At 44.1% G+C, this 15,668-nt stretch overlaps 1 protein-coding gene across 1 annotated transcript in view; it reads left to right on the top strand.

Moving 5' to 3' along the window:
• Positions 1-14,999, top strand: part of LOC144828923 (nuclear receptor subfamily 1 group D member 2-like) — a 58,779-nt gene extending 43,780 nt beyond the window's left edge. Inside the window, exons 5-8 of the mRNA XM_078687566.1 lie at positions 7,526-8,031; positions 8,740-8,925; positions 13,484-13,694; positions 14,400-14,999. Coding sequence (XP_078543692.1) covers positions 7,526-8,031; positions 8,740-8,925; positions 13,484-13,694; positions 14,400-14,596 — 1,100 coding nt within the window. The 3' untranslated portion in view covers positions 14,597-14,999. The remainder of the gene's footprint in view (positions 1-7,525; positions 8,032-8,739; positions 8,926-13,483; positions 13,695-14,399) is intronic.
• The last annotated feature ends 669 nt before the right edge of the window (positions 15,000-15,668 follow it).

Here is a 15,668-nt window from a genome sequence, read left to right as displayed (position 1 = left end):
TACACAAGCTTACAATTTAAGAGAGCCAGTGATTAAATAATTTGCCCGGAATCACAAGTTTGTTCATCTGACAAAGCTGGGGATGCAGCCTAGATCCCTAGACTTCTAAGTGAGCAGCTCAACTAGGAATATATAAGTGGCTATATCTGAAACCTTGGACAGGTAACCATTTTATGATGTCCTGCAGCTAATTAAGCAACTTTCTGCAGCCTTATATAATCAAGTTTACATTTTCTATGCTTGCTAGAAAGTCCCTGCAAATCATATTTCAATACCTGCTGCCTTAACCACCTTCGAAAACAAGAAGTAGCAGAAATTGACAAAAAAGGCAACATATTGATTTTCATGGCCATGCATCTACTTTTTATCCAGCACAACATGATTTGGCTAAACTCCTCCATTTGATTAACAGGATATTCTGAAAAACACATTGATATTCTCAAATTATAAACCCTAAAAGGCACATATGCCTCAGTAGTTTGAATAGCAGCAATTGTGCCACCAACGCAACAAGCAGATAGGCAGCAAGAGATAATATGGACTTGGACTGACTATGAACATGTTCTGCACAACGACTTGCTATTGCAGGCTGTCCTTCAACTGAGTTGAGTGTATCATACACATCCTCAGTTGTCCAAGGGTCTGAGTCATGTTATAAGCACAAAGGAACACTTGCCATAGTACACGCACTAGATGCATTTTTCTCTACATCTGCACTATAAGCATGCCAGGCACTGTAGAGCATTATAAACAAACCTAGCCATGTACAATTACCAGAGACGTACATAGGACATCGCATGGACCATGTACACCCTGAGCTGCAGGAGGAACACGAGAAGCACATGGCACTGAGCAAGCATAACATAATCATCCAGCACTGCACGAGCAGCAGAAAAGCACCTAAACTGCATGAGTACAAGTCGGATATCCCTGCAAATGTCCAATGTGCAGCAAATACACTACTTGTGTAACCAGTGCTACAAATGCATAACTTATACACCGTATGCAGCTAAAACACAAGTCATGGCAAGGTCGGATATTGAAAGCACTACACTCGCAGTAATCATGCACTTACCATTGCAAAGATCTGAAGCAGTGTACCAGTACTGATCGACACCCCTCACGTACTGTTTGGTTTACATAGCCGAGAACTGCACCAATCGCTGAACATGGGCTACTAATGCTCCCTTTTCTACACACACACAAGGCACTGCACACACAACTCTTACCCCTGCAGCTGCACTAGCACCATAATGTACCAGGACTGCACATTCTTCACCCAGACACCAGATGACTCAGTACATGCTCCACTCATACACCTGGAGCACTGAAATATCCAGTCCAGCTCATTTTTATGTGGCTGCCAATATAATTCACCTGGAGTTTTTCATGAGTACATAGGAAGTAGTTCTGCAAGAGGCATTGCATCAATATCGCTCACACCAGTGCTGCGGACACCAGCCATGTCCTTATATTTCGGTCACCAGTCGTGTCCCTATATTTTGGATACCAGTTCTGTCCCTATATTTAGGACGTGTACCATTCATGCCCCCTGTGTTGCACATGCACAAACTGTGCACATGCATCATTCATGCACACCTTATGCTACAAGCTCATGCATATCTCAATGCAGAATATGCGTCACACGTACCCAGTGCTACACGTGCAGCAGACAGCACATGTATCAAGCACACCCAGTGGTTGAGCTGTGCATAAAGCACCTAAAAATTCAATTGGACACACATATTCATATTACACAAGCACACATTGTGCACCGGGTGCCTGATAACACTTTCCTGGGCTTACTTGTTCAACATGTGTATGTGGGGTGGTGGTGGTGTTTGGAGCGCTGGGACGGAAGCTCAAAACAAGTTTAAATCCTTGCAAAAAATGAAACAAAACAAGCATTATTCCACACAGCGAAAACGAGAGTTATACAAAAATACCCTCACACATCGAGTATTTAGCGCAACACAATGACAACACAAGTTACACAAAAATACACAGACATTTATTACGCGATTATTTTGCGCGACCTAAAAAATTTAAATGTTTGTCTTTGGAGCAGCAGCGTTTATGACGCGGTCAGAGTGAGTGAAAAAAAGAGCGCTTGTGTAAAACACTCTTTAACCCGTTAAGTGCTGGGCACGTTCAGCGGATGTCGTTTGCACTACCTCGGTAGTGCTGCGCACGTCTGCTGAACGCCGCGGCCCCGCCCACGCAATAGAACGTTCCGCACCAGCGCGGAACGCTCAGCGCAGCGGAGGGGTTAACAAAGAAAAAAGTAGTCCCAAAAACATTTCCTAAAATGGCCGCTGTTTATGAATAGTAGTAATTGGATCATGCTCTCGGGGAGGGCTATAGCCAGAAAGAGGCATGACAAATGCATGCCATGGACAAATGGGAAGGAAGAATAACAGAGCCCTATGGACGGGCTTAAGCCCACAAAGTAGATACAACATGTCTCTTTTCGAGACAGCGCATGCGCTGGCTAGAGCCGAAACCTAATGAGGTGTCTGGGTTACATCAGTGTCAAACCTCGGTTGCTAATGGAACAAACCTGGGCGAAGTCAATAGCATTAGAGTGCTGACAAAAGCAGCAATAATACCAGCTGCATTGCAAAAACGATTAAAAAGGGATTGCTAGGTGTATACAATGTATGAATGAATTAAATCATTACATTTATGATTAGAGTGTACTTTTAAGATATAATGTAGTCCCTCATACATTCCAGTAGAGACGGAATCACATACCCAAACAGGCAAAAGAAAGAAGGTGGTAAAAATATTTCTGTGGGCTGCTCTAAAATGTGATTGACAATGTTTCAAGCCAGTGGTGAGTGTTCTTGAGTCAAAGATACCAATGGCTGAATGAGGCTAAACCAAAGCGCCTTAGAGTTTGTATAGAATACAATATGTTCACCATTTATGGCGCAATACACATTACATGATAAAGTTAACAAGCATTTCCAATGCAATAGGTCTCGCATTAGTGAAAGTTTGAGCTATTGGCGGTGCTAATAATAATGTAACAACAATAGCTCAAAATGTCAGTGATTGCAGATCTATTGCATTAAAAATCAACTGCGGCACTCGCACTTTAGCTTCAAACATCTTAAGCTAAAGCGCGGGTGCTGACATTGCTTTAAAAGTAAACAAATAGAAAAAACATTTTTTTCTATTTCTTTACTTTTGAAGCAATTGCTGCACTGGCACTTTAGCTTGAGATATTTAAAGCTAAAGCACCGGTGCCGTGATTGTAACAAAAATAAACAGATAGTAAAAAAATGGCGGCCACACACTTTAGAGGCAACATGCCGGTAGAGAAAAGAAAACTCTATGATGCGGCAAGAATTGTCTGTGTCAGGGCGCTTTTTGAATGTCAGTAGGGGGCCAACATGGGCAACAGAAGGAGGGTAATTGGGTGGGAGGGGCAAGACAAGTTATAAACAACAACCTCACCACGTTTCAAGTTCTAGGAAAGACTGTCGGAGTCCAGATGCCTGTAGGAAACCCCCGCCTGCACACTGAATTAAGTTATAGGACATACTCGCGGGACCAGCCGCGCAGCAGCTGAAGGCGATGAAAGTGCAGTGAGTGGACTCGGAGACAGAATGCTGCGCGTGCTCTGGTGAATCCCGAGTCCAGATCACGCACTGTGCTCTAAAGGTGACAGGCGGATGCCTAGGGACTCCGTAGAGCAGAACTGACATGATAAAAGTGGGCCTGACATGTTGTCAAGATGTCGGGCAAGGGAGAGGATCTCGTTTTACGACCAGAGCTACCAGGTTATTCTGGCCAAATCCCTAAATCTCTCCGTATCTTATGGAAATATGAGTGACCTTGTGTGATGTAACTAACTAGCGCTTATTATGTAAAGCGCTTCCATACCTTCGGGTGAAGTTCAAGTTATATAAAATGCAACAAAACAATGTCTTGAAAAATAAAAGGGCGAGGGAAGCTGCACTGCGGACTAAGCGCTATGGCTGCAAAGATACGCAGTCTCCGTACTCACGGCTGAGCAATCTATTTGGCTGCAGTGTGCTCCCCGTGAAAAAAAAAAAATGGTCCATGAACCTCGACACTATTACGCTCACCCACCTTACTGCCAGTACACCACTGCTCTTGCCTCCATTCTGTAAACCCGGGGAGATTTAGGATTCTTAAGGACAAGATCGCTAGTCTAAAACAAACAAACCTGCGAGTGATGCGCACGCGCCACAGCGAACCATGTGGTTTCAATTATCGTGCCCGTGTCTGGGCACGATAATTGAAACCACATGGCGACGGTGCGGGTAACTGACACCAATAGGCCATGGTCGGAGCAATGCGTCCGCCTTTGGCAAATTGCGTGCTGTCTTTATTATAAAGTTGCACGCAAAGGCCAATAAAGTGGCACAAAAGGAAAAGCACACGCTTGTGCGTGTGCTTTTCCTAAATCAGTTTTCAAACCCCCTACAAACCCCAAATTCCAAAATCTTTATGGAATCAGTTTCCCACCCTGGGTCTGCTTGAGCCTGTGTACTAGCCTCTCCAAAGAAGGAAACAATGTGGAATGTCATGTGATTGAAATGCGAACTGCTGTACTTGATCTTGTTTACAAATATATTATTTACTGAGGTAATCTGGTGCTCCCATTGGTGGATGCGGAGTGCTTCCCACAAGAAACAGGAGGCAGTGTTAGGTCAAGGTTGTGTACAGGTTTCCTGTGCCACCTCACGAGGGAGCACAGACCCCCAAGCAAAACCTGTCTAAGAGGCATCGGGAAGCATAACAATTCCATCCTCTCGCCTGTTTTATAGGAAACGACAATCAATGCAAGATTTTAAAAATCACATTTTGCAAAGTAGGCTGACCGAAAATGACTTATTCTAAAGACATTGCCATAGCTTCAAGGGTTTCCACAGCCCTTTGCAGGCTGGGAAGTTTAGGCCATATCTGAACTGGCAAATGCAAAACGAAATGCCTCGAAATAAAAAGTGCTACTGGCTACAAAGCCTTGTGACTGTGTCCTGTGTGACATGAGAAGGTGACCTGTGATTGCTTGATAGCTCAGAAATCCACTCCTGCAGGAGACTTTGGAGATATCATCTGTCAATATGTTCACGACAAAAGTGTGAAATTGCACATCTCACCTAGTTCCCCGGTCAAAAAGGATTTACGGTTGTAGACAGCTGGTATTGCAGGGGTAGTGGACTCACTTAAGAGAATTCTTGTGGAAAAAAGAACCAAAACTGGTATGTATCCGTAAGCGTGTTTGGGTCTCTACCTGAAAGTAAACATAGCCATGAAATTCATCCAAAATATACTTGGTGAATTGCTTCGAAAGCCGGGTGACTTTAATAATGACTCTTTCTGAAATCACAAAATGTAGAAGGTGCCGTCCCAGAGATTACTGGTCTTCAGTGGCGCGCGTGAGACACATTCAATACCACCGAAGTTTATAACTCAATGACAACATTTCAAAGGTGTGTTCCCTAGAATGCGACACACTAATAGGTTATATATCGCCTTAGGTGCAGGTCGCCGGAAGTTGATAGAAATAGACTAAATATTTATAAAACACATTACAGCAATAGTCATGAAGTGTTTAAAATTTAGCCACACTAACTGAAGTGAAAAAAACGATTCAGGGGCCTAGGAGTGAGCCTTGATGAATGCCACAAAGAGTGCACAATTTACTGTTTTCTTAGGTCGACGCTTGTCTCTGTATTAAATGACACACATTGTAGTTTCCAGAGGAAGCCTGAATAAAAGATAGCCTTTACACTGCAGGATTGACTATCGACACACTGTGCCGGACCATTCCATGTGTTGTTAGCACTGCTGTACTCATTCTTGTGAACTGAGAGCTTTAATTCGGCGAGGGGGTATACCAGTTTTACATTGCTTTCAAGTAGTACACAGTGGCATTGACTTAAAAAAAAATAGTGTTAGAAAATACAACAATCTGAAGCACTCACGTTTTGAATTGTGCATTGATTGTGGTTGATTAAAATAAGCACGCATATCTAAAACCCTTTCAGCATTCCAATGCTTTGCCGATTGATATGCAATTCATACAGTTAGTTGCTTTATGTTGCGTTGCAGTGCTTTGGCATTTACTTGGACTGTCAGCACTTTTGTGCGGAACCTGTCTGTGTCTGCGAGTTTGCCTAAAGCAAGGGACATTGTGGAAAGGGGGTGACAGGGACTTCCCTTTTGCTGGTAGGAGTGAGGGTGGTTTTGAATGGGTATAAGGTTTTCCCATGTGGCGAATGAGAATACAAGGCAGCACTCTGCTGCTATTCCAGATCTCATCTTTTTATTGTGCTGGTCCCTGTCTGCCCGTGCAAGGCCGAGCCTTGCCTCGGATTACCAGACTCTGCCCTCCAGCCACAGAGTGTGTGGGCAGCGTTTAGGGTGTGTGGAACTATCCCAGCTCATGCAGTACTGTTGGATGTTTAGACATGGAGGATCAAGTTCTCCTTACAATTTTTGGGGAGCAGGGGTTCGACACCCTTGGAGCAAGATGAGCCACCTAAAATAGACTTATAGCCTGCTGCTGAGGGCTATACTAGTTGTCGACCCTGAACCCGATTTGTAGGCCTGCCCGTACGCGAGGGCCTATAATGAGGGAGAGAGTCTTTAACAACCAGCTTAGCCAGAGGCAGAGGGCTATAATGCTATTAGAACGTTCCACGCACTGAGGGAAGAACGTTCTAAATTAAAGAGGGAGAAACAGAAAGACAAACATTGAAATGTTGGAGCAGAAGCCTATATCAGCCATTTTCAGTCCTGATCCACTTTACTGTCTTCAACAGAGCTCCCAACATGTCAATGTTCTAATATAGGCTTATAGCTATGCTGGCCATTAAAGGAAGGCCTGCTCCAGGGTTAAAAGGCGAGGGACTTTAACAATGGTGCAGGACTTTAATGCTGGTATAGCCCAGCTACAGAGGGCTATAAGGCTATTAGTACAATTTGCCACTATAGGGCATAATGTTCTAACAAATTAAACAAAGGCCACACAGAGGCCTTTGTTCACAGCATCAGCCGTGAACCACAAACATTGGAATGTTGGAGCACCAGGCTTCTACTGGCCATTAGAAGCCCGGAGCACTCCATTTTTTTAATTGAGGCTCCCAAGATTCCAGTGTTCTGATGTGCATTAAACCTGTTACAGGCAGACCTCTGGATGCTGCACCTTGTTCCACGAGTGTGTAGGCTTAAGGGAATGATAGAAGCTAATAATGGCGTGTATAGGCCTTCTGCTCCATCATTCCAATGTTTGTTATTTTGTTTCCCCTTTTTTAATTTAGAAAATTCTTCCCTCAGTGGGTGGCATGTTCTAATAGATTTGTCTCGGGCTCGCCCTCGTTATAGGCCCTCACCTACAGCTTTGGCCTATTACTTGAGTTTAGGGCCTTAAACAACTAGTATAATGCTCAGCGGCAGACTATATATTATGTGTGTTTCTTTGGCCTTAGCACTGTTTTTGTCCATGCAGCACCTTTTAACTCATTCTTTTTCTTGCTTTCTGCAGCTGTGCGATTTGGGCGCATACCCAAGCGTGAAAAGCAGAGGCTCCTGGATGAGATGCAAAGTTACATGAGTAGCATCAACGAGTCACCCATGGACCTAGACCTGGGACCTGACACCCCCCCAAGTCCTGACTCCCAGGCAGAGGAAGCAATTGGAGCAGTCTCTCGTGCCTACCGGGACATCTTTGTGACCAACCAGGATCACATAGGCAAATGCTGCAAGGCCGACAGATACTCCTCACCCCAGCCTGCGGATCACCAGCTTAGCAACTGGCCAGGCTTTGAGACATACAACCAGGCCTCTCTTCGTCTCTCTGGCTATGTTTGCCCGCAGGACTCGCCAGGTTTTGTAAATAATAGCCAACATGTTTTCGGCAAAGATGTCTACCAAACACACCATGGGGGCTTCCACCAAAGTTCTGGCTGCTATCCGCCATTCGAGAGCAGTGTTGCAGAATCCACAAGCCAGAGGTCTTGTCCCTGGAGACCACTCACCAATAAAGGCATTGTAAGTGTGAAATAGTGGAAGTGCACTGAGATTTACTGTGTTTATCCACTTAAGATGAGTAATCCTAGACCTGCTTTGTTCATCTGTGGGTGCAGGGGAAGTCCTTGGAACATGCTGTGTTCATATGCGGGTGCAATGTAAGTGCTCTGATACCTTTTGCATTAGCCCAAAATGGTGCTAAAGTTAAGATATTCCGTGTGCTCCAGGTACTGCCTTGTGGTAATCATGAAGTTTTGATGTTTTTGATTCAGAAGTTCTTATTATTTTAATAAGATTAGAAAACCACATTAGGATAAGGAAACATATCCCTAATACAAATCTCCAAAGGGAAGCATGCTTAATCTATGTATCGCCCAATTAAAAGAGTAAAAAGCATTCCATTTTCAAAATTCATATATTGACTGACTACCATTGACGGATTTCAAGTAAGTAATTGTTTTCTGTCTCGACAATAAACAAGGTTCCATATTCAGATTCACAGAGGAAGCAGATTATTTTGACTTCCTGCAATTGGCTGGTTCAAGGAATACACCCGAGAAACATTTTAATTGGTCTGTTTCATAGAGAAAAGCACATCCCTCTTTCGGGGCTTGGACGTGCTTCCATTGGCTGAAGTGTTTGCTCGCACCTCTTTTGGTGGCTGGCTGCTGTGTTCATCACTGCTGGAGTTGATATGGGTCTTGACGCTCCTCTGTGTTTGTTTCCTAGGCTTGCCCGCTGAACTCCAGCCCCTACTGCAGCAGCTCGAAGACCAGCCAGCAGATCTGGGAGGAGTTTTCACAGTGCTTCACGCCCGCCGTCAAGGAGGTGGTGGAGTTTGCCAAGAGTATCCCGGGCTTCCAGACGCTGTGCCAGCAGGACCAGGTCATGCTGCTGAAAGCAGGCACATTCCAGGTCAGCGCGGAAGTAGACGTATTCATGTCCATGTCTCTCGTCTGAGTGCTCCCCTGTGTGTGTGTGTGCTTCAGTGTATCCTGTGTGGCTGTTACCAGACTGCAGAGACAGGCATGGAACCTTGCTGTGGGAGTAATGGTTTGAAAGCACTGCAGCACGGATCAACCCCATGCTCTAATCCACTGCGCCGAATTTGCAGCAACAAGGAGACCCAGGAAATTTGAAATGAAAAACGCGCGCCTTTAAAAGTTCAGTGAAGATAAAGAACAAGCATTTGCAATGCAATAGGTCTCGCATTTACGCAAGTTTAAGCTATTGGCATTGTAAATGACAATACAATGCCTTTCATTTATGTTTTAAAAACCAAAACATAAATAAAAGGCATTGTCACTTACAATGTCAATAGCTCCAACTTGCGTAAATGAGAGACCGATTGCATTGCAAATGCTTTTTTTTGTTGCTTTGTCTCCGAGAAAGTTGATCAATCATTTCCTTTGACCTTGATGCTGCTAATCTGAAGACAGTCTTCTCTTGTAGGACATTATAAAAACTTTGAGCTAATTTTGTCTAAAACGGATGATCGGGTTGTATTTTGCAAAATTAAAAAAATTGCATGAGAGGTTGTAGTCCTCGGAATGGCAGTACTTCAAAATGTTCAATTAGTAACAGACAAGAGGGATGCAAAAATAAATAAACATCCTAGATCGGTTCCATTGTACGTATCCAGCACGATAGACGTCCGGATCACATTTGGGTAATGTAGTTGCATATTACATATGTCATTACTGGTTTAATGTACATTAGTAGTTAATATCACAAGGCCCGCCACCGCAATATTTAACATTCCTCTTTCAGTAAGTCCTGAAAAGTATAGAGCGCATCTTATTTTCACTTTAAGGACCTACTCATTTCCTATCTTGGATTAATAACGGGAATAAAGACCTTCCCCTACGTACTGTGCACCTAAACAAGCTGTCTGCGCCAGGAAGCTATTTTAAACCAACAGCTATTTTTTTTGCAATTAAAGATAGATGACTAAAACATTTAGGGCACTGCTTCGAGTACAACTACCAGCCACTTCTTTGTATTACTTGCGTTTTTTTATTTCAGGTAGATCGCTCGCTTTCCTTCTATTTCAAAATCTATAAGTCAACTATTATTTTTTACTTTCATAAGGGGACATCCTGAGTAACATTTATTTTTTTACATTAAAGACGTATAGGGACAATTATAAGTAAGCATGCATACCTGCCTGCCAGTGACCAACAGGAAACAAGTGCAACCCGGCACTTTGAGCTATGGGTTGCATACAGACATATCCCCTGAGAGGGGCTTTTGCGTTATAGTGCCTCTGCACGTTTCGCATAAAATCTTGTGACCTTCTGCAAGACATGACCTGCGCCATACCTTCACAGCACCCCTGTTAAGTTTACCACCTCCACTACCTTCCATCCCAGCCCCACAGCCGCCATCGGCCCTGTTGCTGACAGTCGCAGCAGCCATGCTGACATGGCAACGATACCATCTGCAATTGCCCCAAAATGGGTCTGGGCAAGGACATACGTCAATCAGACTAAAATAAAAAAGCACATCGATAGCGTCGGCATGGTCTCTGGAGCAGCATAAACAGCCACGTTTTAGTAAGACCTGACTTTGTTAATGGAAAAATCAGCTTATTTTGATCAAATCGCGGATTACTCACACCCCCATGTGTTTAGTCAAGTAGTGTTTTCTACAGCCTACTCTTAAAGGGCGAGTACGCCTGCGCAGAATTTCGAACTAAGGCACTGCACTCTCTAAATTAGTTTGTGCCTTGTACGTGCAAAAAGACCGACTGGCAAGTAGATGGGAAGCAACCAAACGTGAGCGCCATTTTAGAATAGTACCAGGCTGGCACTCCTTAGGGTACTAAAACCATGAAGAAAATGAGGATTTATCAACTGCCATTGTCTCATTTCAAAATAAGCTATATACAATTGCAAATAAGACGTGTGCATTAGATGTGTATTAGAGCAGATTTATAATGAAACATATCTTGTCTGTTTAACAACATGATTTGCAACTTAAACAAGTTTGCTGCACTTTAGAGAGCTGGGCTTTATTTAGTGTAAATAAAGAAGCTGTTGCCGCTTGTTTATATTTACATCGTGCTTCGTTGCCGAATGAAAAAAAAAGTGCTTACCGACTAATTGAAGGAGACAGTATAACGCTGCAAGTAAAAGATCCAGTCCTGATGGGCGGTCCCAAATGGAGACAGGGCGGTAACAAGGAGGAACTAAGAAGCCTCATTATCAATCAGAAGCCAGCATTTACCATGGACGATGACGCCAGCCAATGAAATATATGGGCGGGGCTTCCACACCACTTAAAAAAAATATCCTAATACCGTATGCCTCGCAAAGCGATCAGCGCATGCGCTGCAATGCTAGGCTCGACCTAAATATGCATCTGGCTTGGTGGCTACTGAGCTGGCAGACAAAGCTGCTAAATGCCTAGCAGCGTGACAAAGAAGGCTGCCGAAAGCCATCAACATAGAAGAAAGCTTGACTCTGCCCTTGCCAGAAAGCTTGTTAACTCTACACAGCAAAGAACCAGTGCCTTCTTTTGCGCAGTTATTTTATTCTTTACCCTTTTAATTCAGTATATAATGTATAGTCTTGCGTAAATTCAGACATTTTGTAAACAACTCTAGCTTTGGCAGTATTTAGACATCTAGCTAGGCCTGCCATTAGCACGTTGTATTTTATTGACTCTCAGCAGGCCAGAGCAGGACTTTTCCAAGCTACACATCTCTGTGCCTGTATATTCCAGTGTCACTTATATGTTTCAAAGCTCATTTGTGGGCGAGAACATGCTACTTTGTGGGGGTACGTTGAATTTAAGACTTTGACTTGGGGCCTATGTGGATAGTGTTCTGAATTCATACATAAGCACTAGAGTTCTGCTCTTATCATTTTTGTTGCTGTGCCTAAGAGGGAATTTGAGGGTAATGACCCGTAAGCATAATTTGTTGGTACACCAGCCATGCTGTATGACAGGGGAGTCTGCCCATGTGTGGTAAAGAGCAGCCAGTAGGCATGGGGATTGTGTGCGTTGTTGGTGTAAATTGTCTACCTTTGTGCGTGTGAGTGGGGAGACCCGTGCTCTGCTCTCTGAAGTGTCTGAATGTGGGGGCGTTAGATACTGAAGAGAGGGTCACCTTTGTGCTCACCGCTCCCTTACTCCTTAGATATAGTATCTGGCTCATCTAAAGGAGCGGGAGTCCTTGAGTGGCTAATGGTGGAGCTTGCTGTGAGGTACATTACTGAACGTTATCCTCAGTCCAGGCCTCTGCAGTAAAGGAAGAAAAAAGCCTTCCCCTGGCACTGCCTTGTGTGATTCCATCACGCAGAGTTTTATTTCCCTTCTTGGGTGAAAGGCCATGATCTTTATAAGATTTAAGAGTTAGCATTATTTTTCTCCTAACTTTGGAGAGAAGTATTTTTACCAGTTAGAAAATGAATGACCTCACCAATCCAAGTGTTTTGCTTAAAGTACCACTTGCTTCATTTGCCTGTTTAGTTCACTCTGCCTCTTTCAGTATTTTGCTTTTCAGTGTTTCTCTCTATGCCCAGGTCTATATTTCTCAAACCGCACTTTGTTGCTTACAGCTATGTAAGCCTCGGTTTCTGTTGGCTGCTTTTTCTCAATGCTGCCTTAGTGATTTTTTTCTGGTATCGCACCCTCAAACACAATATATTAATGTCTCTTTAAGTCATTCTTTCTGTTTATCCATGCATCTTGCAAGCTTTCTTTCTGTGGCTTCTTCTCAAGGACTACCTGCCATGTGTCTTTCTGCATCGTTCTCTGTTCCTTCTCAACTCTCCCACCTTTTCATACATACCTCCTTCCTTCTCCCTCTATCAGTTCTTTCTTGCTTTTTCCCAGACCCTTTTTCGCTCTCTGGTACCATGTACTTTTTCTGAATTCTCCTTTTCTATGTTTGTCTCTTACCCTCTGTCGGTTATTTTCTTTCATTTTCAGAGTTCCATTTTCATTTTTTCAGTGACTCTGTATCCTTTACGTTGGTAGATTTGTTCTCTATATCTGGCAATTTCTCTCTCCCTGGTTTGTCTTCTATCTCTCTCTGGTTGACCAGGAGTCTGTCCTTGTCACATTTCTTTCTGTCTGTCTGTCTTTTCAGATTCTTCACTGTCTCTTTGTGTCTCCTGTTAATTTATCTGTGGAGTGGATTGGGGTGGGTTAAAAAGCACTGCATAAGTGAACAAATTAATTTTCTCTTATGCTTGGAGAGAGTCTGGCTGAATTGTTTGAGGGGAGTGGGCTTCACAGACTATTCTCCTTTTGGTTTTCTGTCTGTCAATGGTTTTTTGCTCTCACAGCTGTGTCTGTAAGTCTTTGGCGCATAGGTAAGCACTAGAGAAATCAATTGCAAAAGTTAATGAGGCTGTTTTTAGAGTGTAAAAACAGCCTTTGTGCCCCCTATCTGCAGCACTGGCAGTATTCAATGCTTGTGGGTGGGACGACTGACCACTAAATGCACACTTTCCTCTTGCAGGTGCTGATGGTCCGCTTCTCTACGCTGTTCAATGCCAAGGACAAGGCGGTTACCTTCCTGAGCGGGCAGTCATACTCAGTGGGCAGCTTGCGCTCTGTTGGGATGGGCTCGCTACTCGATTCCATGTCCGAGTTCAGTGAAAAGATGAGTTCGCTGGGTCTGGATGCCCAAGAGATGGCACTCTTCATGGCTGTGGTCCTCGTGTCTGCAGGTGGGTTCAGAGCAAGCCTTGTGCCTGTTAGTCGACTCCTCCCCTCCCATTCATCATATATATATTTACATACACACACATTTCCAAACCCAATGAGCTGTCCTTTGTTAATACTGATGTCCAATGTTAGTGACTGATGGCACGCAGTGTATGGGGAGTTCAGAGATGGATTTAGGGCGGTGCCAGCGGTGATGCCGCACATGGCGCTGACCTAGAGGGGGGGCACTGACCTCAGGAAGTGGTGCTGTGTTGAGCAATAACATGATTTATAAGCACCTGCTTCAGAGTTCCTTGTCATCCAGTTTTCAGGCAGCAAAAAATATGTCAAGGTAACTCATGTGATAAATGTTCCTGCTACAGAGAGAGATCTGCGTTTTGACTAGTGGCGGATTTTCTCCCATAAAGGGGGAGCCAAGAAAGATTGTTGCACCGGACGCCACCAGCGCTCAAGCCGGCCCTCGCAGAGTTTAAACTTAGACCTCAAAATGCTTCTAAAGAAAGCCTTGCTCTTCTCTCTTTGAAAAGTCTAGCTCTCTTCATGTAAATGTAGTTTAGCATCATTTTTCGGCTATTTGCTCACTGTTGCCGGGTTACAAAGTTAGTGTAGGATGGTCAATATATTTTCTCCTGCCCTTTGCTGGGTTTGGACTAGGTTGTACTGAGCTTGCATTAACAAATGTTCTCTCTCTCATTTATTTTTTGCAGATCGCTCAGGGATCTCCGACGTGGATGCAGTGGAGACTCTGCAAGAGACCCTCATAAGGGCCTTGAGGATGCTAGTGAACAAGAAGCATCCCAACGATTCCACACTCTTCCCAAAACTCTTACTGCGGCTTCCTGACCTCCGTACCCTCAACAACCAGCACTCTGAGAAACTGTTGGCCTTCCGCATTGACCCTTGAAGGAGGGTGGGTGGCTGCCCTCTTGAGGTACAGGTTGTCGCTGTGTAGGAGTGAAGTCTGGGTACCTGAGTATGGACTTTGATACGGAGTATCTGGCACAGCCTCCTTGAAGGAGGACAGGCTTCTAAGCACAGGAATGCACAGATTGTGTCCGCTAAGCGCCTTCCGAGAAGGACCCAGTGTGTGACAAAAGCACTCATAGAAAATAGAGGCGACGGTAGGACCCGCCTGCCCAGAAACTGGAGATGGACTGATAAAGGAACTTGGAATGCAACTGGTGTGTGCAGACACATGCTTGCGTGTTCAGACACACACCTAATGCCTGGATATGGTCTTTAGAGTTTCATTTGTATATTTGCTGACTCGAGAATCTTTGTAAATAAAATTATCTAAGTATCTCATATCCCCAGAGTGCTCTCTTTTTTCAAAATACACAGGTTTTGATGTTGCATTCACCTGTGCACTTTATTGCTATCCATACACAAATAACCATGGACACTATCCATGTTAGGGAACTAGAGGCTGTGTGGTCTCAAGGGTGAGCTGTCCTCCAAGCACAACGTTTTTAACACAACCGAGCCACCCGAGAAACTATTTAAATCAATGCCACACCTCACACCAGCCTATTTCTGGCATCTAGCATCTTCCAACTTTCATGATAGGCTTCACAATTCTCTCAGTTGACTGCCTTTAGCTTTGTTTCTGTGTATGTCTGCATTTATCAATGAGCTAGGTCAAGCTTCATAATCTTTAGCATTCCAAGATCTGGCATAGATTTCTGGTGTAACTTGTGAAGCTCTGTAAGTGGAATCTCATAGTGCCCATTGTTCGCCTAAGCCCAAATACTGGGATCATGGGAATGGGGTTGAACAATAGGAGAATGGACAAGCAAAGCAAAATGTTCTCCAGCTTTTCTTCTTCCTCACACTTTTACTGAACTGTCCAGCAAACTCAGGGCTGAACTTGAGCTGTCTTGTTCCTTGCCTAAAGCTAGTTCAAAACACATCGCTCCAGCAGGTCATGTGGCTTAAAGTACGAAGTTTCCGCCTTCATTTGGTGGAGATGACCCTCT

The sequence above is a fragment of the Lissotriton helveticus genome, chromosome 1_1 (genome assembly GCF_964261635.1).
Source record: "Lissotriton helveticus chromosome 1_1, aLisHel1.1, whole genome shotgun sequence".
Lineage (NCBI taxonomy): Eukaryota > Metazoa > Chordata > Amphibia > Caudata > Salamandridae > Lissotriton > Lissotriton helveticus.
This window is presented reverse-complemented; position numbering and strand designations above follow the sequence as displayed.